The sequence below is a fragment of the Colius striatus genome, chromosome 1, assembly GCF_028858725.1.
Source record: "Colius striatus isolate bColStr4 chromosome 1, bColStr4.1.hap1, whole genome shotgun sequence".
Classification (NCBI taxonomy): domain Eukaryota; kingdom Metazoa; phylum Chordata; class Aves; order Coliiformes; family Coliidae; genus Colius; species Colius striatus.
The window spans coordinates 52,078,621-52,105,727 of NC_084759.1; the positions used below are offsets into that span (position 1 = coordinate 52,078,621).

The 27,107-nt window shown below is 38.9% G+C and overlaps 1 protein-coding gene across 1 annotated transcript in view; it reads right to left on the reverse strand.

Annotated features, from left to right (window-relative positions):
• Positions 1–27,107, reverse strand: part of ABCC4 (ATP binding cassette subfamily C member 4 (PEL blood group)) — a 159,527-nt gene that overhangs the window by 125,597 nt on the left and 6,823 nt on the right. The window contains exons 2-8 of the mRNA XM_061996060.1: positions 20,131–20,241; positions 17,156–17,276; positions 16,283–16,507; positions 11,196–11,285; positions 10,581–10,744; positions 5,813–5,938; positions 2,762–3,011 (exon numbers count right to left, since the gene is read on the reverse strand). Coding sequence (XP_061852044.1) covers positions 2,762–3,011; positions 5,813–5,938; positions 10,581–10,744; positions 11,196–11,285; positions 16,283–16,507; positions 17,156–17,276; positions 20,131–20,241 — 1,087 coding nt within the window. The remainder of the gene's footprint in view (positions 1–2,761; positions 3,012–5,812; positions 5,939–10,580; positions 10,745–11,195; positions 11,286–16,282; positions 16,508–17,155; positions 17,277–20,130; positions 20,242–27,107) is intronic.

The following is a 27,107-nucleotide window of genomic DNA, read 5'->3' on the forward strand; positions in this document are numbered from 1 at the left end:
ATGTCAGGAAGAGTACTCCTAGGTGTTAGCAGGCACGGAGGTACCGCTCAACTTTCAACTGGTGGGTATCATTTCACACAACAGTGAGAAGTGCTTTAAAGCATCAGCCTGCAGACTCGATGTATCTTTACCTCTGTCTCTACCAAAAGGCAAAAGTCTGAGGCCACATGTGCCAGAGCTCTCTGGCCAGACGAGTATTGCTGAGTGCTGGTTTATATAGGCAGGCCCAAACAGGTGTGTGTGTGTAAAAGAGACCTTGGGAAAAAGACAGTGGTGCGCAGTAAAAGAAGCTCCATACAGCCTAAATGAGCAGTGGGGTGTGTTGTTTGAGAAAAGACCTCAGAAGCGTGATTTGGATTTAGATGATGGCCAAAATACCTAGCTGTTATAAGCAAGACATCAGTCTCTCATCATTTCTGCATTTACCAGGAATTTCTCTTCCAGCAGTAGCATTCATCTCAGGTATCAATCCTAGCCAGACATTTAACTCATAAAGGTTACCGTATCACATAGAATCACAGAATAGTTTGGGTTGGAAGGGACCTTAAAAATCATCTAATTCCAACTCAGCTGCCATGGGCAGGGACACTTGCCTCTAGATCAGGTTGCTCAAAGTGTTGCCCAATCTGCTTTTGAACACTTCCAGGGATGGGGCATCCATAGCCCTCACAGTAAAGAATTTCCATAATCTAATCTAAATCTACCTTCTTTCAGTCTGAAACAACATGGAAGACTTCAAATAGAACCAGTAGTAGTAAGCAAAAACTTACACGGTTAACACTGAATTTTAAACAGTGGGGGGAAAAAAATCACCACTAAACCTAAAACTTTCAAATGCAATAAATAACTTGAGCCTTAGAGACTCTTTAATTTCTATGAATACACTCTTCCATTCTTTTTGTACTTTATCATCTCCCATGCAGAGAAAAATAAAAGTTGCTACATACATAGGATACAGGGAAGCATATATTAGCCTGAGATATTACTGTCTCCTTGAAAAAGAAACTTCTGTCTTCTGTACCCGGATGAAACTTGACCTTTTTTCTGCGTGTCTGTTGAAATAGCCCTCTGAAAAACAATTGTTGTTGCTTTGTTTCATGGGGAAACCTTAAGCCTATTGTTCCATCACAAAAGACTGAATGAGCTTCAAGAAGAGATGTAGACCAGCTCTCAGATCTGTAGCTAGGGTGAGGGGAAAGGAGACCTCAGGTGAAAAACTCAATACGGAGACCACTATCCATTTTACCACACAGTTCCTCTGCATGTATAAAAGAACATGGAGGAAAGGCTGTTGCTTCCCATCTGACTAGAATTCTTTATCGTCATCTGAAGCACAGCATCACCTGCTTCCTTCTCTCTGAGTATACTTTAAGATCAGTGCAGAAACCTCACTTGTTCTACAAAACGTAAAAGAAAGCACCTTCTTAAAACAACTGAGTTTTGCCCAAATATACCCAGCCTTGTCTTAATCTTTTTATCCTGCATTTCCTACTCTCTTCTCTTAATTCCTTTCCACTTATTTACATTTCAGTAAAACATTTTTGGTCAGGCATCACTTTGTCATTCAGTAGCAAAATGTCCAATCCTGAAACAGTTTAGGAAATGGAAGCTGAAGAGTTGGTGACTGCATCAAGAACATTACCTAACTGTCATGAGGACAATTCTTTGCCTAATGAATCTTAATTCTGGAGCTGGTTTCCAAAAATCATCCTTAAGGAATCTTAAGTGCAAGGGAGTCTGAGCCAGCTGTCAGAATCAAAATCTTGTGACTACTAGGATATCATAGAATCATAGAATGGTAGGGGTTGGAAGGGACCTCAAGAGATTATCTAGTCCAGCCCCTCTGCAGAAGCAGGTTCTTTGAAGTGCAAAGATTGCTTTGTTTAATGAAGAGGTTTTTGTGCAGGCTTAGTACAGTTAGATTTTTTTTTTTTAAAGCCCTGATTTCACAGAATTTATTTTACTCAAACACATGGAGAAGAAAATAAAATCTGAGATTTTTAGCTTTCATTAGTAAATGGCATAATGACACCACGCAAAATCACATGATTACATCTAAAGTGTTTTGTTTTCCCTATTCTAGTCTAGATTAGCCTGTTTTTTGTAAAATTAACTTCTAAAATGGCTGTCATGCTTTAATTCTGTATTTCAGTAACTTAACAATTTGGGATTTCTTTTGAAGTTTTAAATTCAAAACCCATTTTGCATTTAAGTCCTTTGCTCTTGCAGTTTATGCTAAAGTACTGGTACATATCAAAAATGTGTTTGACTATTTTATTCCACAATACACCCTAAACATGGCAAACCAAACAAAATAAAGGCTATCTGCCAAACCCAGCAGCATTACTGATGTTCATTTTCATGGAATTTTAGTCTTCAGTATTGAAAGCAATGACAAGACCCCAGAGAGGGCTCACACTTGTCCTCCATAGCTAACAGGTTGTGCAGTGCATGTGGAATATGAATCCTACAGCTCCTACCTGCCTGCTTTGTCCTCCAGCTGCCAATCTCATTTTAGCCACATATCTGCTCCTCTTAGTCCAAAAATGTCTACAGCTCCTGTTTGGATGTTTGCTTTTCACCTTATTACATTTGTGCACATGCACATGGAGCAACAGGTTCAGATTTCAAAATAAGTTATTTCGTTGAAAAGCCCAAACTGCAAAAACTCCAACAAGGCTGCTTGTGCTGGTGTCATTAAAATGACATTAGTGTAAGAGAGGAAAAATTGTCCCCATAGCATTCAAATGAAAGCCCATACCTTGATTCGTCGTATGCTAACCACTGCCTCGGACACTCTCTCAACAGCCGCAGGGAAGAAGAGAGTGACTGTCAGTCTTACTGCACCATACAAGGACACCGCGACAAACACCCGACTTGCAGAGATAACATTGCCCAGTAGCACATAGGCCATGAAAGTCATGAACACCGTTATTTTGCTTGCCACAAAGAAAGAGGCCAAGTTCAGTCCTCGAAGGTAGGAGCTTTTCATAACCATGGCAATCTCCTTCCTAAAAATGCAAAATATAAAGAGTCACGTCAATCTCATTACAGTTGCCCTCAATAATAAGATGAGGGAAACCCACTCTCAGGATTTTACTTTTTCACCTCCCCTCACACCACCCCAACTCACACGTAAAGAACTGTAAAGGAAGTATGGTATGTAGTAAATAACAAAAGAGAATCTAAAATTAGAAACTGAGTGGGGGAAATTATCACCTTTAATATCTTAGTAGCTATAGAAAGTAATTATTTTTAAGAGACAGAAAACCAAAATATTCCTTTTTCTGCTTTGGTTTCACTAGTATTTTAGTTCATGTTCTAATCTGCTTCAAATCTTTCTGGGTTGCATACAAGAGCATAGAGGAAAAAACCTCTGTATATAGACCAAGCACCTACAAACTCCTTATCCTCCTAATATCAAAATCCAGTAGAGTTCAGTCACCAAACTCCTGATAAGATCAAGACATTCTCTGTGTTTGAAAATCAGGGCAACTTCCAAAAGATCAAGCACTCAGCCACAGCCAAAGTATTTGCCATGATTCAGCTGCTGCTCCTCAAGCCCAATCACAAGATTGGCAGTATTTTCTTTGATCTCAGTCTAAATCTTTCCCCATTTGGACCCTGCTGCTGGCCTTTTTTTTTTTTTTTTTGCTAGAGGAATTCTGGTTTATAATTCAGAAAAAAATCATCTGTGGGGCCATTTGTTCTGCCAGCCATTACCCCAGCTAAATGGTGACTGAAGTACTGCACAGACACAAGTCTCCCTCCAGCAACTGAAAAGCTGCTGCTGAGTGTTCTCAATTTCCACTTCAGTTAACTTTCAGTTTCCACTCCTAAATGACTCATCAAGTTTGATCCTGAAAACATTACTGCACTGTCTACAATGTGGGTGCCATTAGACTTCTTATTAAAATAAGTTTTTCTTTATCAAGAGAGCCATAACAACTTACTCATTCCCCACGTACTCTAATTTTATCTGCTTGAAATAATACAGAATATAAAATCCTGAAACAATTCCTAATTTCTCTTCCTGAATATTCTGGCAATTCTTTGGGAAAATCTTGATCATTTGGATTACCTCCCACTTTAAACTACATACTGAGATTATAAACTCAAGGTGTGATTATACAATTTGAAGTAAATTCAGTCCTCATTAATGGAGAGAAGGATGCAGGATATGCTACCGGAAAACTAGTTAAGCAACTTTCCCACTACACCTGCCAAATTGGCTGAATTGACAGACTTTCAAGGAGTTTCAAAGACTTATATTTTCGGCTTAAGGGCTCACAGTCTCTGGTCTCCTCCAGAGGACACTGAAAGAATATTTGCATGTAAACTGTTAGAATTGGGTCTAATTCAATTACTTCTACAATCCTGGATGAAACTCTTTTCCCACCCTCTAATAATCCTTAATAATCCTCTGACTATCTGTGGATAATCAGCAAGTCCTTTGTGCTACTCTCCATAAATATCAGATAAATTACAGCCTAGCCGCAGGCTGTATATAATACGCTACACTGTCTGAAGGCATGGAGTTACATAAAAGGAAACTAATATGGACAGCCACAGGAAAAAAGAGCAACGGAAGAGTTCACATGTTGTCTTAGCAACTGTCAGGAGCCACTGTGGAAATACTGGGCAATAAATCACCTGGCTGAATTTAAGACTTTTAACTACAGTTTTCCACAGCGCAGTTCACGAAAAGAAAGAGGGCTCAAGATGTGTTTTGGAAGAGCTTATTTCTCTCCATCATTAAAAAGGAAGCCTCTAATCCTAATGAGGTGTTGAACTTGTAAATCTAAAGTTTAGTGATGCGAATAAATCCACTGAGGAAGATTTCAATAAAGAAATATCCCCTCTGGCTCCACAGTAAAGAGCAAAGCTTTCAATCAATCAAGAACATTCTATTAGCATGGGATCCTATAACCTGAAAGAGGCAAGGATTGTATGCGTGGGAAGAAACATCTCAGGGAACATTAACAAGTTCGCAAGCCAGTACATGGATGCAAAGGAAAAACATTCCTTTAATAAGGGAATTCCAAATAAAACAAAATTCCAAATGAAATAAAAACAACAACAAAAAAAATCAGAGAATCTACAGCAAGACAATGCCCTTCTAGTATGCTAGAGAAAGTTAAATGATGAAAAACGTGCACCTGAACTCCTACACTTATCCTTTAGCACTGAATGCTCTTACATTCTCCAGTAAAAGCACAAATATTGACTGAAAATGAATTTATGAATAAGCATTAATCAGATATTGATGAACTTCTGAAATGAAAGCTCTTAGGATACTAAACTCAGCTGGTCTTGCCAGTTAAACAACTAGGTAATTTCTAGGTAATTTCTCTTTCACACCTCCACCCTTCCCAGATGGCTTGAGCAACACTTCAAAACACAGAAAAGGAAGCAGAGCACTACCTGAGGATGTTGTTGTATTTAGGAGAGAAATCAGATTCCATATATTACTGTGAGAAGACTGTTTCCTTGCTATTTGTTTACAGAACAGTGCGGATGAAATTGTTCAATTACAACTACTGCAGTTTATTAGCTGCTGGTTTTAAACAGAACAGTAAAAGGAAGCATCAAAACCCCAGATTTTATCAATATTGGAGGGCTTTTTTTTCCCTTTTTTAGTCCTCTTAGGATATATTTTCATTCCTCCATCCTACAGTACTAAGTTTAAAAAAAAAAGCCAAAGAAGTGGAAGTGAACTGCATTTTAAAGCACAAAATAATGCACTTATTGACATGTAAAAAAATGGAAACAGATATAGATCATATACCAAGCTGTATCTTTCAAAGATTACCTTCTCAAGTTATTCACAAGGTCGGCAAATGATTTTTCCCAAGCGTACATCTTTATTATCTTCATGCCACTTATAACTTCATTCATGGTCCTAATCCTGACATCTGTTAAGGCAGCTGTTTTGCTTCTGTAAACAAGACAAAGTAAAAATTCTCAGATTCTCGAAAGACAGACTATTTACAATAGCATAATAGACTCATATTAATGAAGTTTCTGCTTTTACTTGTAAAGAGGATTCATATAATTGTAATTGTATTACTTGGTCTTCCTAAAACATTATGTTAAGGCTGACACAGAGCAGATCGACTTGGTATGTCTGTATTCCTGGCCTTCCCTGTTCTCTTAGAAAACTGTGAGTTGATTCCAATGTTCAGTATTATATGTCTTGTGCAAACACATGGTATTCTTTAAACAACACATTTGTGTGCAAGAAAACCCCTCAAATTAAAAAAAAATACACATCCAAATAGTAAATCTAGAACTCAGCAAAAATTAGCAAAATTATTTTCTTAAATGGTTTTGCAATGCCAAAGCAACAACCCTTCTCGTAGGGCTCCACTGACATTGTTAAAGAAACTGGCCTCTCTGACTTTTTAAGATTAACTCTAGTTGTAGCAAGATCACTTAGTAAAAGTACATTCTCTTTCCTAAATTATAGCTCATCTTGATATGGTTTTGATTAATAAATAAGTGTTATTTAAATGTTATCTGTAATTAACACTAAAGGAAATATATCTATTTTGGTCTCACATTATGTTTGCACTGATGATCAAACTGGAAAAAATATATAATTAAATAATAAAGTCAGAGTTTTAATTAGGGAAAAATCATTGAAAGTTAGAAGCCATGTAATGAATGCATAAACCATGCTAATAAAGCCTATTACAATTCTGAATTAATTGATGTAGACAAACATACTTTGCACACAGTGTGCTGTGGTGGGCCTTACTTTGATAATACATACCATTTCTTGCTAAATTATTTATTTTTTGTATATATCAATGAAAGTAAAGTCTCAGATATCATAGTTAAGAAAAAAAGAAAAGAGGATCTTTAAAAGGGGTTGCTGGGTTTTGTTTGCCTAACTTGTCTCCTGCAAGATTTCTCTGATGCTATGTAAGAAACAATGACCTTTAAAGCACAGAATTAGACAGAATTTCAGGCGTGTGAATGTCATTTTAAAAAAAAATTCTCAGCATCAGTGTTCCAGAAATGTTGGGATGTCTGAAGCAGGGTATTAAGAAATATTTATACAAGAAAACTAATAAAAGAAATGTAGGAACTTGGCCCTAACACAATGAAGGCTTTTCATTAAGAGTGAGGAAAATTGCTTAGTCTAAAACAACTGTACTGACATGGAATAAAAATATCTTTGCTAACTTCTCTTTTTCTAAAAGAAATAGTAAAAGCAAAACAATTCCTCAAAGACAGCTCATCCTTTCTTTCCCATACATACACCACCACTGCAAAATTTAGCACACATTATTCATGTCTCTGAAGCAGCAACCAACAATTCTCACCTGCAATCTTTTGAAACAGTTACCTTTCAGACCTCAGTTCCAAGCTTGGTCTCCAGATAACAAAAGGTTGAGGACAATTCAAAATAATAAACTTAGTAGAGGTCTCTCTTTTAAATGGTGTGAATAAAATAAAAATATAGTTCTCATAAAACAGTTTTTCAGTTTTCCCAACAAAATGTTATCACAGTAATTATCCTCTTTGAAATTGCTTTGAAATGTTCAAGAGGGCTCTAGGGGGGTAGTAATTTTTTTGTTCTGTTTGGTTTGGATTTTTTTGTTTAGTTACACTCCTCTATATTGCAAAAAACATATTTTGTACATACATGCCAGAAGCCACAGTCTTGGAGATATTATAGAACAGTTTAAAGTACACAGACTTTCAGGATACTGGTGACAAGTCACAGAAAGGAAGATGTGTCACCAGTTTTGAAAATATACAGTTCAGAGTACACACAGTTCAAGGTAACTGGGAAAGACAAGCTCACAGAGCATGCTGAAGAGTGCAATAGGAAAAGACCTGAACGTTCTTCAACTATCTGGGAAATCCCCTCTGTAATACTAATAACCACTCTAAATTAAGCAAACCGCAGAATTCCTTTATGCTTTTGTGAGGTATATTTGGTGGGTTTTAATCATGTCTGACACAACAGTTCCATATAGTTTTCCTCTTAAAAAAAAATAAATTAAAAGGGCTTTTAAAACAGTTGCATGGCTAAGCAGTGAAAGAGTTGAGCTCTTGTGATTAAATATACTTAAAATGGTCTTCAGGTCATTCACTGAACTGTTTCTCAAATCATACATTAGGTCATATGTACTTTGTAAAACTTCTAGTATTCGTACAGGTAAAAGCAATACTGCACAATACAGTGTACAGCATTGCACAGGACACTTGAGTCTGTTTCTACAAATGCCTACAGCACTGAAGCTACTGCTTGCATCATACATTGGTGCACATATACATGTTTACAAGACAGGGTCACAAGTATCATACGGAATAATAGCACAAATTAGCTGCAACACTGAGCATGCCTGGATTTTAGCAAAAGCTTTAATCCTTAAATTACTTCTTCATAGGCTGATTTCCTTAAATCCATGCAGATTCCCAGCAATTGCCATGTGAAAATACTCATCACTACTGAGCTGGAATCCACTCCAGTTTTTCCATTAACTCCTTCTGTTCACTGCACATTTGTACTAACAAAGATCAGTGTACATGTAAATAAGCAAAACAAATTCTTTCGCTTGCACTGCATCCAAACAAGTGGCTGTTATCGAATGGGGAGAAACACCCAAACAACATTTTATTGCCACTGATTAATTATTAAAATACGTACCTTCAAGAGGAGATTTTTGTCACCTTGTTGTCTGACCCTGGACAATTCATTCCCTTAATCTCTTTGTGTCTCAGTTTCCCATCTGTAAAATGGGGATAATAATGCTTATCACTGTGGATAAGGCACTAGTTAAGTGCTAAGTATTTTAAGTATTGGTTTAAAGCTCAAAACCTCAAGAACTTAAAATTAAAAAAACCCAACAGTGGAGTAGCTTGATACTTAATGCTTGCTTATTACACACGCAGTGAAAACACACACGTAAGAATTATTGTAAGTGTTCTACAGAGTACTGGGACAGAGAACTTCTGGAGAGAGTCCAGTGCGGGGCCACCAAGATGATCGGGGAATGGAACTTCTTTCATATGAGGAAAGGCTGCGGGAACTGGGGCTGTTTAGTCTGGAGAAAACTGAGAGAAGATTTTATTAACATTTAGAAATATCTAAATGGTAAGTGTCAGGATGCTGGGACATCCCTTTTTTCTATTGTACCTAGCAACAGGACAAGGGGTAATGGGATGAACCTGGAACAAAAAAGTTCCACTTAAACATAAGAAAAAGCTATTTCACTGTGAGGGTGACAGAGCAGTGGAACAGGCTGCCCAGAGGGGTTGTAGAGGCTCTTCAAGACCTGCCTGGACATGTTCCTATGCGACCTGATCTAGGTGAACCTGCTTCTGCAAGGGGGGTTGGACTAGATGATCTCTAAAGGTCCCTTCCAACCCCTATCATTCTATTATTCTGTGTGTTTCTGTTATCATAAACAACCCCCTAAGAATTTGGCAGAGAATATTGAATGGCTCATTATTTGAGAAATAGCACAGGGGCATAATAACTGAAGACTATTTCAGTAGTTACAAATAGAAGGAAGTCTATGAACCAATCTTATTTTGTAACTCTCAGCTCTCTCTTCACAGCTAGCCATGCAATGACAATGCTGGTGTCAAGACCTCTGCAAATCATGTCTTAAAATACAACTTGAAAACAATGGTAACTGACTAAAAAGAAGTTCTACTTATCCAAAGAGCTAGAAGAAATCCATTCAACCTGAAGAGGAATGCAACAAAGATGCATAACACTACTAAGCATATGCATATACAGTAAAGGAATGCAAAAATATTGACGTTTAGATGTAAACGCCATTTATAGACTCATGATGTAAGTACCGTATGACCAATTACTGAAGAAAAACAAAGCTGAGAAGTAAGAATATTGAAGGTAATTCAATATTCCCACTTGAGGCAAGTCATTTTGGTTTTTTTTTAAGAGGAAGGCACAGGAAAACAAATCAAATGTGTTGATAAAGTAAAATTACTGCAAACTCATTTTATATCTCCAGAGCCTAGAATGTTGAGGTTAGAAACTTCATAGCTGGCATCAAAACCAGTATCATAATTTTCTTCTTCCTTTCTCTCTCAGTTTCTTCTCCTTTTTCTTCTCTCCATCTTTGTCTCGGAGAGAGCAAGATCTTTAAACAAAAAACCTTCATAGCTTTCTGCTGCAACTCCTGTGTCACCCCAGCAAGTCAAACTTAGAGCAAGAGTGACAGTATCGCCTTTGTAGGAGCCACTCTGTAAGCATCAATGCAGGCCGACAAAGTCCAAGGAGCAGCACAGTTCTATGCCATTATCTACAGCAATGTAGCTGCGAGAAGCAGCCCAACTCTTTTAATGTAACGCACAACTAACGTGTAGCAGGTATTTTCAGCATGTCTGGAAGACACATCACTTAAGTCTCTAAACAGGAATTCAGAAATCTCACATGAGTGACTGCAAAACATCAGCAAAGATAAAACACAACACAAAAAGCCTCACCAGACAGAAGCTGATCTCAGAGCAGTACTCCACCTCCATCCAGTATGCATATTTTTTTAATCCAGGACAAAAAGTACCTACAATCCACCATGTGCAAACCTTACCTTAGGGAAGAAAAAAGCCTTCCAATGCAGGTCTGGATAGGAAGAAGAATAATCAGAACTGCCATTCCTGCAAGACACGATGGGCCTATCTCCATCCAGAGAAGCACTGTTACTGCTACAGCTTGAATTGGTCCAGCCCACAAAAAGTGCAAGAAAATCGTTACCTGGGCAAATAGTTAAGAAAGAGAAGTTAACTTTCACTCTCAGCTAAAACATTAAACCGTAATAACCCAAAGCTGAAGAAGCACCTTAACTTGAAACAGGTGCTGAGGCATCCAGTGAGAATTCTGCAACAGATTCAGAGAACTAAATGTATACAGAGTTGCTTAACCTCCAAGACATAAGCAAATGGCCACACTGATTTTATCTTCATGCACCAACATCTCACTGAGCTTAGGAAAACAGCAGGAAACTATTTAAGGAGGAAAAAAAACCCCTATGTTTTCCTCCCACATTTTAAGAGAATATCCGTCTTCTGTGATGTTTCAGAAACAACTGGAAGACATGTTCATAAGAAACAATCGTCAGCTCTAAATAAAACCTTCTTAACTCAAACCACACAACTTCTTCACACAACCTCTTCAGCCCCTTGGAAAGATCATTAACATGTTTTACCTGATCAAATTTGTTGACATCATTTGACAGAAGATTTACTATTTGACCAGTGGTAGTTTTTGCCATCGCTACGTTACTGAGACGAAGTGCCTAAAAAAGTCAGAAGAGTCTTAGATTGTCACAGTTTATAGAGCACAGTACATCTATATACAGATGACTCAATAAACAAATAGAATACTAGGGCAAAAGTCTTGACAATATCTGGGAACAGCTCAAGAACTGTAGATAATACGTGGGGTTAGATTACATATTTTGAAAGAAAAAAAATCTACAGAAGGACTACAAGAACAAAAGTGCCATAAATATCTTCATGTCCAAAGTGATTAAAAATGGGAAAATACCAAAGTAGCTAGTTATTAAAACTAAACAAAAGAGCTCATAACTTTTCACTTGCATTGCTACCCCTCATATTCTAAAGCACCTATTCAAAATAGGAACAAAAAATTCCACCTGAAGATCAAATTAAATCAAGGCAAAGTTTGGCCAGCTGAAAGAATTCTGTTTTGAATCAGACTCAACAGAAGCCAAAAAACTCAAGTTATCAATTTTACACTGTCAGTTCCTCCTAACACTGCAAACTCTGCTGTCTTTGCAAATCAGAGTTAATATTCCTTTACAAAATAATAAATATTTCCCTTGTTAATAACTCTTACAAAATCATATTTCTGAATTATATTAAATGAAGTTTAGCATAACTTACAGAAGGCAGCAACAGTAAATTTCAAGTATTTTTATAGGTTAATAAATATATTAATCAGTAGAAAACAGTATGTGATTATAAAACAGAGAATACTGCACTGTTGTCTTGTTAGTAGCCCATGGCCTGGGTCTGTCTCAGATCCACCACTTAAGACACCTTTCTGATCTCTTCCTAGCCATTTTACACACATGCAGTGAGAATAGCTCCAAAATGTACTAGTCCAGCCCATTTTGACCAAGACAGTCTGAGCCAAAACAAGGGTGCGTGCTTGTCTATGACTGATTTGTCTTCTCTGGGGAGAGACAGCCATTCCCATTCTCAGTAGCAATGCAATTTGGATCTTTTCTCATATTCCTGCCTCAAAACTACTTTTGAACTAGCACTGTTTGTTGATTTTTATTTTATTCTTAAAAGAGAAATAAGCCTTACATTTTCCTGGCTGAATGGACCTGTCTAGACTACAAAGTACATGGAAATGGAAACACTGGACGCAAAGCAGCAGTTTTACTTATATAACTGATTTCTACCAAAAGCCAAAACGCCTGGTTTTGTATTTTCCCTTTCAACTACATCCAAAAAGGCAGCACCATATGAACGGCTATGAAACAAACTAACTCCATCCCAGCCAAAGTCAGTACACTATGGCTTTAAATACTGCTTTGACTGTAATGTTTAAAAATTCACTCCAAAGGTAAAAAATATTACTGAATATTATCTAGTCACACATCTTTTTAAAAAGCAACTGGAGATTGAATTTACATTTTATTTTACATTTGCCAATTATCTGCCTTTTTGCAGCATGAAGATCTGCTTGATTTTCTGTCTATAAATTTTGCATATAGATGTATTTACCAGCAAGCACCCTTTCTCAAGGAAAATAAGTTTTAATTATATGAACTAATGAGAGCAAGTTGTACACTTGATGTCTTAGGTTAAACTCTTTTTTCCCTCAGATGTAATTGCACAGGCTCAGTTTTGGTTCTTCAACCATTCTTTGCCTTTCGTACTCCCATCTAAGTGTTTTAATCTCTCCTTGTCCCAAATAGTTAATTCAAAAGCACAAAAAATAGGGAAAATTGACCACAGAAATGAGTAATACAAATGTTTAGTCAATTAACTCCTGACATCTTTTTGACTACTTTCTATCTCAACCAACTACTCCAGAGCTTAAACTGCTTTAGTGTTTATTCTGAACCTTAAAGAACTTCTAAAAGTTAAGTCTTATTAAAAACATATATAATATCAGCTTCCCATAAGTAGCCTTTGGTTTCAAAACATGAGATTGTGAGTCATGAGACAGATTCCATTTTCATATTTTGTTATGTGTGCATCCTGTGTTCATCACTAATACTTCTTACTGATTACAAATAAGTTTGAATACAGGGGTTTGGCAAATGAGATTTTAACTTTCCAGGAAATGAAAAATGGTCGAAAACTAAAGAGTTATGAGCATTTGAAGTCCTCCATTAAGGATGCTCTCTCATCCAAGCCACTCATCCAAGTTTTTATTTACTACAACAATTAACAAACACCACCAAAAGTGCTGGTTAATTAATATCTAATTTATTTCAATAGTCTATATGAGGATAAAGAGAAAGTATGACCTATCTATAAGCCTCAGATAATGAAGACAAATTATTAGAAAGGTTTATCAATGTTCAGCCTTCACCCTCAGAAGTAAATATATTTGAGATGAGGGAGGATTTAATCACATCTCTAGAAATAAGGGTGCACAAAATGAACATTTCTTTCCCAAGCTTCTAAGCCAATGTCAACACAGCAACAAACAACATCACTACATACATATATCATGAATTTCAAACTGTGTTATAATAATCACTTTAGTAAATTAATACCTTAGAGAGATGTTTATGTACAAGAAAGCAGTGTCCCATGTTAAAGCCAAGTTCCTTGAGGATAATTTCCAAGGTATCAGAAGAGGGAGAAGAACAAATGCACATGAAAAGCCATCACTACTTACAATGGGGACGTTTTTACTCTCACCACTACTGCTTTGTCCAAAACCTTTGCATGACCAGCAGTGCAAGTGTTTGCGTCAAGTGGATGGCATCTATGTTTAATGGTTAAATTAAAATGGATTTCTCTACATTCTCAAGAAACTAAATTTACAGCCCTGATCCTTCAATTTAACTTCTTTGCTGAGTCAAGAATCTATAGGCCACTATTCTAGCAGCACTAAAACTAGAAAGATAGTGTGTTTTCCCTTCCAGCATCCCCAGCAGGGACTTCCTGCTTGGAAGGAGAAATATGCTCAATGGTTTGGGTATTGCCAACAGCTTCAGAAGAGGGATGCAGAAGTTTCCATTTGGGCTGCTTGCTTTCCAGAGCATACCAAGGCCAGCATTTCATCCTGGATGCCACTTAACTCCTTCCTGTAGGTACTATCCATAACTACTTCTGTTCTGCTTTCCACCTGACAGAAGCCTCGGCTCCATCTGTAGTCAAGGACAGCTATTTCTTGGATCAGGACATAGAGACAGCAAAGAAACCACATCTTACTGAGCTTACATCCCTTCTCACACCTCATTGGCTTTACTGAGGAACTCCAGTGCTCCCACCATGAAACCAGTACTTGATACTAAAAATCAGATTTACCACTAGCTTGATGCTGAACCATGTCTCCTCTGCCCACTTCTCTTTTTCTTCCCTCCCATCAATTAGGGGAGATATTAAAGGTGAAGTCACTGAGTGTCCCTGCCAGCCCAGAGTGGGCAGCAGCAGTACCTCAGAGCTGCCGCCTCTCCCTGAACTAACTTCATGGATGCCCTGAAAGAACGGGACAGGTCCTCTGACCTGCAATGGGAGCAACTCACTAGTTTTACAGCACCACTGGAAAAAAAAATAAAGAAGTACCACTATTAATTACAACAGCAAGGAGGAACTTGAAATTCCCAGACAACTGAGTGCCAAGGCACATACTGTCATGGTTTAGCAAGGAGCAGCTTTTGCTTGGTAACAGGGGGACCAGGTTGCAATGAAGACCCAGTAAAGAGTTTTTGGACTCTCCCCTGGCTCCTGGGTTCACACCCACCTCTAGCCTGGCTGGGTCAATCTGGCGCCTCTGCGATCACTATTTAGGGATGTGAATTTGAAGTGCTGGCAGGAGGTGTAAGAGTGATACAAGATGGAGGCGACCACGCGGACCCTTCAGCCAGAGAAGGAGGAAGGAAGGAGAAGCAATAGACCAGAGACCCCTCTGCAAGCTGTGGTGAGAATGCAGCTGTACCCCTGCAACCCATGGAGGGCCATGGCAGAACTGAGTTACCAGCAGCTCCATGCGAGTGCACCTGGACAGGCGAGGGACTGTGTGAGGAGACGGCCATGGCACAGGCCATGCTGGAGAGCCTGTGTGCCACAGAGCAGACTCACATGAGAGGCAGAGAGGAGCTGCAGCCTTTGGGATAAATGCGCGTCAGGGCAGCCCGTGCAGGGCTGCTGTGTGTGTGAGGCACCCCACAGACTTGCAGGGAGGACTGGTGCAGAGTCCATCTGTCCTGAGGAGGGACAAAGGGCAGGGCAGAAGCTACCAGGTAAACCCCCACTCCCTGCCCCCCTGGGCCGTTCAGCAGGGGAGGAGGTAAAAACACCAGGATCAGGGCTCTGGGCCCGGGAAGAGGGCAGGTGTGGCAAAAAGGTGTTCTTAAATGGCTGATCGGACTCTTCATTGTTGTACTACTCTGTGTTGTTTTATTTTGGTTATGTTTTGGGGTTTTAAGGTTATGTTTTAGTCGATGTTGCATTAAATTATTTTCTGTTTTCTTCCCCAAGCCGAGTAGCCTGGTCTGTTTTGTTCTGAACCTTAAGAGGCAATTAAGCTCTCCCTGCCCTTTGGCAGTTCTCAGCCTCTTCGGTACTTGAGGCTAATCATGGTCTTTTGTTCCCTGATGGGCCTAAACCACAACACATACTGACAGTCAAATATAATGTCCTCCTCTGGAGATAAAACTGGGTATGAGTAATAGCTGAGGTAACTGCCAGCATTCTCTGGGAGCTCTGCCTCTCTCCTGCTGTATGCTGATCACCTCTTACCACTACAGCACACAACCCTTCCATCAGCAATGGGGGGCTCCTCTCCAGCGTCATCAGGAGGTAAAAATCAGCAGCTCCTCCTAGACTTTAGGATTATTTAACTTATTACCTTCACTACGAGGACTGAAGCTGTCGTTCAAATACTGTATTATCAAAGAGAGAGCAAAAGTACATATATACATTTAAGGTCAGACATATGTTTGCATGCTTTACACTTCTACTGTGTAACTTCAAAGGAACTGCAAGCATGGACATAACAGATAACTGTGTTTTTACCCCCCCTCCTTAATGAAATAACTGTCAAATGCCAAATATACCTCTAAACAGGTTTGCTTACCTTCCGATAAATCATATGACACATAGCTACCCTCAGCTTCATGCCAGCCCGCTGTACATGATAGAAGTATAAGTGGTGCATTATAGCTAGAATAAGCGTGCACACAGACAGAGCAGCTGCGTAGCAATATGCAAAATTCAAAGCTACCTCATCTGAGGGATCATATTTTTCAAAATAATTAATAATTTTTCCCAAAAATATTGGCTGAATTATTTTGAGGGTTTCCTGAAAGAGAAAGAAGGGAAAGAAGTATTAACAATTTCATATCATCCCACGCTACCAAAGTTCATGACTGAGCAAACAAGAGCCAAGTACAGCTGCAAGTCATATCCCGTATTATTGTGTCTTTATTGTGTTCTAAAATGTCAAGCCAATTTTTATCAACACATAATCTGAAATAACTACATTCCACATGAAAATTTAGCTGAATCTTTAAAGCGAACTCCTTCAATTACCAATAAAAATGTGGATGTTATAAAAATTGCCCAACTATGTATTACACTTCCATTTTTAAAGACAACAGCGTGTCCTTTACAGACTTTTATATACAGAAAAAAAAAAGGTTTTTTTCTATTGGGCACCCCATTCAGGTATACAAAATACATCTAAGACTTACAAAGCAAGTGAATGGCTTGTCTCAAAAATACGGCACTGAAATCAGCTCTCTGTACCACATCCATAATCCTGCAGTTACAACTCAATCTGTCAGTTTCTTCAGGGCTACAGCTGTTTTACTTTTCTGAGAGTACATGAGCATTACAGGTTGTCTGAACACCCCAGCATAAAGTCACCAGTATGTATCATGCACTCTAAGAGTCCATGTTTCACATCGCTGTTTGCTAAGTGTGCTGTATCACATCTTACACTACTTACCTCAATCATTGTGAAAATTCCAAAAACTAAATAGGATTTCCAGTAACAAAGAATAATGGCTTTTGTTAAATGTGGTGTTTTTCCTCTCTTTTTTGCTTTTTGCACTTCTTTATCCCAGTACCTGACAAACAAAACACAAGCATGCTCAAAGATACAAGTGAAAATCACAAGACAATTAATTACCTGGAACAAAACACTTTCAGATGTACAGCCAAATTGCCATGATCACTTTTGTTAAAAACAATTCAAAATAATAATTAAAGAATTTAACATAGTCATGTTTTCTCAGCCACATAAGCACATAGTACTTAGGGTAACAGACCTTTTTGCTCTTTTACAATCACACACAATTCATCACTGTTCACTATCACCTTTGACATATTTTCTGATAAGGAACCCATTTTTTCTTTTCCTCACAATTCAGACAGTCACTCACCTTAGTTATGGCTTATATGATCTACTGACTACAAACTAAACTGAGGCAGCACAGTTTCTCTATCATCCTATAACCTCTGCACTTCCCCAGAAAAGTTGTGATGTATAACTCTTTCTCACATCTGGCCCCTTCTTTTTTTCCATCACGTACTTCAATGAAGATGAGCAGATGCAGCACAAGAGCAGAGGGAACTCTCTGCAGCAGTTTTATCACTTAACACTCCCTGCATCTCTCCCAAGGCAAAGATCACAGCAGAAGACTGGCAAAGCTCCTTGCATTACCATGTGTCTGCCCACACATAGGACAATCTCACCACATTAAAATCAAAGACAATAATAACAAGCATTGTTTTAACAAGCAAGAATCAGAACTTAAACAGAATTCTTTAAGCACACTGTTGTCCCTTTGCTTCTAGAGGCTAAATATTTTCTGCCAGACCTTGATAGTTTTGAGGACTGAAATTAGTGTAAGGTCTGAAAACCAAATTATTTCGCAACAAAGTATGAACAAGTTTGGAGCATACTGTATGCATAAGAAAACTTTTGAAAAATTATTTTTACCACCTTTTCCTGTTAAAATTACAGAATTACTGTCTCGGTGCTTCAGAATCAAAACCAAAATGATACAGATTCTGTGTGTTTTGCTGTCCAAAGAGAAAAGGTTACCTCCTTAGGTAACTAATTATAAGTCATACTCTCTGTTTCTTGGCCAAGTACACTACGAATTAAAAACAACAATCTTTTTTTTGGATGCTGCATTTTCTACCATTTCCTGGAAAGTGTGTGCTTGTACTGTAATAATCATTGGAAAGAATCCACCTTCTTTTACAGTAAACTCACTGAACTGCTTCAAGACAAAACCATGGAATTTGACAAAGCTCTCCAGCTACAAAGATGTTAAAAGCTGCATTCTTATGAGTTTATCACTGACCCTCTTCCATCCAGAGCAGGGCAATGTAAGACCTGATTATAACCTTTTGTTCCTGGATTCTTTTTACTTCTTGAGGAGTCTCTGACTCCAACCAAACTACTATGGAAGTTCATTTGCTCTACCTTCAGAAATAGCAAGGCCACACTTTCTCAATACACAGGCCACCTTTCACTAGGAAACAGCTCTTCCTGTAATTATATTAAACAAAACAGCATTTGAAGACCAAAACCTTCTCTATTGCAAGGTTCAAGCTAATTTACACAAACTGTTATTCCTGGAAGATATTTCACTATTAAAAGAAAAACATATATCTTCCTGAATCCATAACAACATGAGTTGATACAAAGTCCATGAAAGAGTATTTATAAGAAAATAAAAAACTCTTCTAGAAGCAAGCTTTTAGGTGTCCAAGGCATTTATGCACTTCACCAAAGACTGGTATATTTTCAACATGCATATATTTTTTTTATACACATATATGAAGCGTACAGCGCTGTCACTTAATTTAGTTTGTGCTCAAAACCAAAAACAGCAGAGAAAAAAAAACTAAACCTTTTTCTATTTCTGTACAGAGAAATTGTAAAAGTTTACATAGCTATTCAACCACAGACCAGAAGACCCATACTAATTTATTGAGGATTACTGCAGTAACAGTTAATGAAAAGTCTTCTTTTCCAGGCATTCTGCAAAATCTCAAATTAATTATAAATCATGGAAATACTCTAGTGCATTTTCATTATATATAACTTGGGAAAAATTAAAACACTTCCACAGTAAACAAGTTTTAAGTGTTTACTTCAGCATTTTTAACAGCAGACCTTATTAAACTTTAGAATCATGGCATCACAGAATCATAGAATGGTAGGGGTTGGAAGGGACCTTTAGAGATCATCTAGTCCAACCCCTCCTTGCAGAAGCAGGTTCCACCTACATCAGGTCGCATAGGAACATGTGCAGGCGGATATGAAGACCTCCAAGGAAGAAGACTCCACAACCCATCTGAGCAGTCTGTTCCACTGCTCTGTCACTGTCACAGTGAAATAGTTTTTTCTTATGTTTAAGTGGAACTTTTTGTGTTCCAGCTTCATCCCATTACCCCTTGTCCTCTTGCTAGATATCATAGAAAAAAAGGGATGTCCCAACCTGCTGACACCTACCATTTAGATACTTATAAATGTTAATATGATCTCTCCTCAATCTCCTCCAGACTAAACAGCCCCAGTTCCAGCAGCCTTTCTTCATATGAAAGATGTTCCATTCCCCTGATCATCTTGGTGGCCCTGCGCTGGACTCTCTCCAGCACTTCCCTGTCCCTCTTGAGCTGAGGAGCCCAGAACTGGACACAGGACTCCAGATGAGTCCTCACCAGGGCAGAGCAGAGGGTGAAGAACCTCCCTTGACCTGCTGGCCACACTCTTCTTGATGCATCCCAGGATGTCATTGGCCTCCTTGGCCACGAGGGCACATTCCTGGCTCATATTTAGCTTATTATCAATCAGGACTCCCAGGTCTCTCTCTTTACAAACTCCTTTAATTTTAGAATAGGACTATAACTCTCACCTTCACCAGCAGAAATACAATGAAAGAGAACATTCATTTTTCTCCTTACCACTGCAATTCCTCTCCAAGCTTCTCTGAAGAATCTTCTGGCAGCACTTTATACATATCATCTTCTTCAAGTTTCCGTTTATGGCCAATAATAAATAAAGGATTCAACCACCTATTTAAATACAAATTATTAATAAACTGATCAGTAGATTGAAAAAATAATTTCATTACATATTAATTATTTCAGCCCTTTCTTCCCTCCTTTTCTCCTGCATCACTTAAGATCCACACATTTTACCAAAATGTTCTCTTACACCCAAGAATTAAGTAACTCTCATTTTACAAGTGGGAAAGCATTTCCCATTTCCTGAAGCTGTTGATGCCCCATAGCGCTTTACTCCCAGGCATCCAGACAGCCAGCGCAACTCTTCTTGGCATTAAGGGAACTCTTTTCTTCAGTATTTCCTTGTATTTAAGGGAAAATAGCATCCATTTAAATCTTTAGGAAAAGACATAACTTAAGACAACTACTAAAACATTGACAGAGTTCATAGAATCATAGAATGGTAGGGGTTGGAAGGGATCTTTAGAGATCATCTAGTCCAATCCCCCATATCAGAAGATTTTTTTTAAGCTATTGTGGCTACTCATTTACATGTAGAAAAACACATCTGCTGCTCAACTGCCAGCTTGACAAATGTTAAAGGTCAGTAAATTAAAGACAACCATTCAAATGTAAAAATGGGTAAATAATGGATTCTTACTAAAATTATCTTCCCTGTGTTTGGAAATACAAATGCCATCCTGTGTAGGTTCAAAAAAAGAAAATGTTGTCTAACCACTCTGTTTCCTTACAGGTCAGATTTTTCAAAACATAGTATTTTATGAGAGCGCTTTGAAAACAACTTGTAATAATCACAGAATCACAAGGGTTGGAAGGGACCTTGAAACATCATCTAGTCCAGCCGTCCTGCAGAAGCAGGACCACCTAGAGTAGGTCACATAGGAACCCATCCAGGTGAGTTCTGAATGCCCCCAGAGAAGGAGACTCAACAACCCACCTGGGCAGCCTGTTCCAGTGCTCTGTCATGCTCACAATGAAAAAGTTTTTTCTTATGTTTCTTTGGAATCTCTTATGTTCCAGCTTATATCCATTACTCCTGGTCCTATCCTTGGACATCATTGAGAAGAGCCTGGCTCCGTCCTCGTGACACCTACCCTTTATGTATTTGTTTGTAAATATTAATAAAGTCACCCCTCAGTCTCCTCCCAAGATCAAGAGCTCCAGTTCCCTCAGCCTTTCATCGTAAGGACAATGCTCCACTCGCTTCATCATCTTGGTAGTCCTGCTCTGAACATTCTCCAGCAGCTCCCCATCCTTCTGGAACTGAGGGGCCCAGAACTAGACACAATATTCCAGATACGGTCTCACAAGGGTAGAGCAGAGGGGGAGGAGAACCTCTCTCGACCTACTGCCCACACCCCTTTGAATGCACCCCAAGATGCCATTGGCCTTCTTGGCCACAAGGGCACATTGCTGGCTCATGCTCATCCTGCCCACCAGCTCCCTTTTCCCTAAGAGTTCATTCCCCAACCTGTAATAATGCTACTGTAGGTTTGCTTGAAAACGCACTATTTTGTTAGATCAAATAATACTGCCAGGGAACTGTAAGACTGGCTTTTATGTTCTTACATCCTTCTTCAAGCCTGAAATATAGGTCAAGGAGGTCCAAACAGTTTCCATTGTGCTCCACAGAGCAGATGGATGAACGGCAGAAAGCACATAAATTACCAAGTTGCTCGTGAGATGAAGCAAAAGGGAACAACACTTCCAAAACAGGCATGGCTTTGGGGAACAAGGGAATTAGGGAACTTGCAGTTTGCCACTTGCATTTGTCTCTACTGAACTTCTGATACTTGGTTTCCAGGAGAAATATAGATTTTGGCTCTCAGGCTTGCTTCCTAGAAGTACTTTCTCAGTTGTTCAACAGTCAGAAGAGGTGAAGAAAGGATTTGTTTTGGAAAAAATACTCTTGCACTTACAGCAAAATCTTTGTCTGATGTCAGTTGCCTGTGAAAGCTCATGACTGCTGTTTAGTTTCTGATCCTTACTTATTTCAATTAAAACAACAGTTGTTAAAACAGCACCTGGTGCTCTAGGTCAAGTGCATTATTTTCTGCAAAGCTTACATGTGAGAATTCAAAACTAGGATGGTTTACAATGATGGTGTTTATTTATTCACAACCACAACAGTGGTTACAAATACTCATCGACTAGCTTTGTATTTCTTGCTCAGGCATGTTCCAATTAAATTTTATATACGCTGGCGTATAAGAAGTTTGCCAATTGGTTTTAGAGAGGGTGAAGAGGCAGGCTAAACCCTCAAAGAGGGGGCTCAGAGTGTCTTCGAACATGGAACTGTTGTAAAAACCTTTTTCACAGGCTGCACATTACAAATGGGATTAACGGTGGTTTTCCTTCATGACTTAGCATGTTAGCATAGTGTTTGTGTGACTCATGCAAAGATTAAGTCTCTCTCCTTAGAATAGCATCTTTAATGCCTAACAGCTCTTTTTAAACTCTTGGAGTGAGTACTGAAAAGCTGTCTACGTGAGCTGCTAGGTCCTCAATGTATGCTAAAGGTACAATAAGAAACAGAAAGTACTTGTCAAACAAGCCTGTTACTTGGACTGTATGGTCAAAGAGCATCAGGGCTCTAATCACTAGCACAACTTCCCTGTCACTCCTGACAAAATGTTTCAAAGATCAAGTGCTTCAACCAGCAAAAGAGCTTCTGCCTGATTTGAAACAATCAATCTGCTCCACTGAAATATTTCTTCTTCAGCCTCAGTTCTTGCAGCCCATCACAGGTAGAAAGCAGAAGAGGCAAACAACCTCAAGGTCATTAAAAGAACTTCAGCCTGCTGAACGAGAGGGGCTCTATTTGCTCCAGGATAGACAGTTATTGGAAAGATCTGCAGACTTCAGTTGACTCATGCGGCCAATATCAAGTGTTCCTCCTCTTGCAATATCAGCATTAACCTACGGTGTACTCCATAAACAAGTCACTGGTCTCTCTGACAGAATAATAAAGGACAAGTTATACTTCTCAACTCCTTTAGCAGGAGATTCAGGATGAGGCATTCCTTTCAAGAAGATACAAGGATAAATTCTGTTCACATCTATGGAACCATTTCCAGTAGCTACTGTTGACAAGGTGGTGAAAATAAAAGTTCTTCTGACATTTAACGAGGAACATACATAAGATATTCATTACTGAATCACAGACTGGCTGAGGTTGGTTAGAAGGGACTTCTGGAGGTCATGTGGTCCAAACTCCTGCTGAAGCAGGATAACCTAGAGTCTGTTGCCTAGGACCATATCTAGACAGCTTTTGAAGATCTTCAAGGATGAAGGCTCCACAGCCTCCCTGGGCAACCTATGTCAGAGCTTGGTCAATCCTCACAATGAAAAAGCGTTTCCTGATGTTCCAAGGGAAACTCCTGTGTTTCGGTTTGTGCCCATTGCCCATGATAAGATCCCCCCAAGCCTTCCCTTCTCCACATTGAAGAGTTCCAGCTGTCTCACAGAATGGTAGGGGTGGCACAGAAACTCTGAAGACAAGCCCAAAACCTCCTCGGGTAGCCTATGCCAGGGCTCTCTCATCCTCACAGGAAAGAAGTTTCTCCTCATGTTGAAGGGGAACTTCCCATGTTCCAGCTTGTGCCCATAACTTCATGTCCTGTCACTTGGCACTACAGAAAAAAAAGAAGATTCATCCCATCTTCCCAACACTCATCCTCTAGGTATTTATAAGCACTGATAAGGCCCCCTCTCAGTCTTCTCCAGGTTAGCAGCCCCAGGTCCCACAGTCTTTGCTCATCAGAAAGGTGTTCCAGTCCTCTGATCATCGTTGTAGCCCTCCACTGGACTCTCTCCAGAAGTTCCCTATCACTCTTCAACAGGGGAGCCCAGAACTGGACTCAAGACACCAGATGTGGCCTCACCAGTGCTGAACATTGCTGTTCACTATTGGCATGTAGCAAAATGCACAGAGGAAAAGTAAAGACACTTTAAAAATATACACTTTAAAAAAATTAAGCAATGCTCTTAAATGTTACTTCATAGAACACCATTCCTTATCTATGCTTTCCAAAACATGGTGAATGACCACAAGTAGGCCACAAGAAGAATAATCCTTCTGCTGAGGATAACTGCTCTATGCTGATGTCAGTTTGATTCAGCACTACAGACAAAAGCAGCAGAAAGTGTTGGCCACAGCCATAAACTAGTCCACTTGCAAAGTAACCAGATGAAAGCTAACAGTTTCAAGTCTATAGGATTGCTAGAATAACTGAGTTTATTCTTTGGCCTTAAACTCTCAAAAACACACACTGATGAAATGCCCACCTTCACTGAGTTCTTACAGTTCGTATCAAATCCTTTTTGTGCCATCTCCACACCAATCAAGTACTGTACATACTATGAGACTGAATTTTTAAATTAAGTAGCAGATGGGGAAAATAGTGCCAAAACTTTCAAGATTTTCAGATGTAGTTCCAGTGAGATCTAGCCCAAACAGGGCTTCTCACATTTTCCCATTAGTTAAAAGCATAATTTTGGAAACAATAATATATTGCACTACAACCTCAATGTTAACGTTAAAGAAGGCAAATTAAAGCAATCCAGAGTATGCAGAAAACTGCAGTAATGCACCTTGTGACTCATTTATTATAATGGACAACATGGTAAAGACTCAGTATGTTTCTGTAGGGTTAGGAAAAAAATGCATAAAAAAGAAACAAAAACTTTAAAGTCATCCCTTGCTGAGCTTTCTGACTACACTCCCCCAGAATACTGATATTCGAGAGCTACTGCTATTGGGGTCTTAAGGGTACAAAAGCTTTTAACATGTTTTTTAATGTTGTGCAACTGTAGACTATACTTGAAGAACTTTAGAAACAGGTTAAATTTTTTTCTTTTCAAATTTCGACTTACATTTAGTCCTTATAGAGCTCTTAGTCCAAGACTGAGGACTCCTGTTTGTCCACTGAAAATTCGCAGTAGAGCAGGAAAAAAATCAAGTTTCATCGCCTCACTAATGCATCCTGAACCTCAAGCTGGAAGGTCTGTTTTCAGACAGACAACTTAGCAGAAGTTCATATTCAGTCATTAAAGTAAAAATTTCCACCAGGATGCCACAAACAGCTTATGCCCTGTGGAATTCTCTGCACTGAGGAGCAGAATTGAGACCAACCTATTTCACACAGCCTGGTGTTACTTCAGTCACACACTTGTAACAAGCAAATGAACCAAGCCCTTCTCTTGCCTTAAGGCTCGGTTAAATCAAAGAGTGCTGTAAGAAGACTGTTAAAGGAAGCTGGCAAATAAGGCAACGGTCTACATCAAGAACACCTCTGAAACCTCAACTTAGCCATAAAAGAAGGCTACTTGTTAGAGCAGTATGTCTTTTGTCCCAACAGAGATCAGCTAACACCAATCTCTTCAAGGGAGAACAAAAAAATTCCCACAGAAGAGTAGAATTTGTTGTGAACAAATATATCGTGCAAGCTACATTACTCTTTAATAAAAAAATAATAACCAAAATTAAAGACGATCTAAAGAAATGGAGGAAATACATATAGACAGGGATGCAGAAATACTCCTTTTATCCTAAGGATGGACAGATCGTGGACTCACTATCAATCTATTGCCTGAAGAAAAAACAACACAGTGAGGGTGTTCCCTCAGTCTTACATTTAACTAGTGGGGACACCTCAGTCCCACATTTCTGTATTTACTTCTGAAGAAGCTGTTCAGCTTAAACAAAAGTATAACCTCTTAGCCATTGTCTTCTCTTTTCCCAGGTACCCTACCATTTGCTAAGAAGGTAATTACTTGGTTCTTGCACATCACCTCACTTCAGTCACTCTTTCAAAAACACAGTGTTCACATAATGCCTTTCAAAGAACTTAGCACTTATTTTTGCTAGCTTGAACTACACAAAAATGTGAATATCTGGGAGAATCCTTAGCACCTTCTATTCTGCTGGGAATGCCTCTGTTCTATCAAGGCGATTAGCTGATCAAAGACATCAGTCTGGAAAGAAGCCCAGAATCAGTCTCTGTTACTGCCAGAATACTGATGTCACTGGGAATAAAGGTCAAAAAATAAATGGAAAAAAAAAAAAATCACTTAGTAACCTAGTGCAAACCCCAGAGACAGCCAACTGCAAACCAGTAACTCACTCTTCTGGCCCCAGCTGCTTTCCACATCTAGGTACAGCAGTACCTTGGGCACTGATAAAAAAAAGGAAGTGATTCATTTCTGAACAAGCAGATACACAAAGACCACAATGTAAACATTCCTGCATTTCCCTACTTCTGGGCCCTGACATTACACACCCTGTAACATTACAACACAGTCAGCCAGCCACAATTTACTTGGTTGTGCAGGGAAGTGCATTTTTTACCAGTGGTAATTAAAGCAACTCTACCAAGATTTTGGGGAGCCTTTAAGGTCTGCAGAAAAAAGCTAAAAAAGTCTTTTCTCATGCTCGTAAGGGGAGCAAGGCATCCCCTTCTTCACAGTGTGTAAAAGAATCAGACCCTGTTAACCAAAAGGCAGGGTCATTATTGCAATCAGAATAGTCATGCTACACTGCTTCATACACAACATAAAATTTCCTAAATGAGAAAGCTTTTAAATTAGGTTTGTTCATGTCCCAAAGGGTTTTTCTTTCAGACAAAGAAGAAATACATTATTGATAGCTACATTAAACTAACAGCAGTGTCCAGTTCAACTGGTTCATTAACTCAAGCATGGGACCTGGTGTGCCTCTGGATTTGTATCATGTCCTGCTTGCAAATGCTCAAAAAGATACCAGTCTCACACTGCAGAGCTGGCTTACAGAGCTTTCCAGAAACCCATGCATATATTTTAAGTTCTTCATGAACTGAGAAGATTTGTCACAAAACAATTGCATATGCTTCTTAGCTGATATGTTACAAAGCTGACACAAACAAAAAATGTCCCAA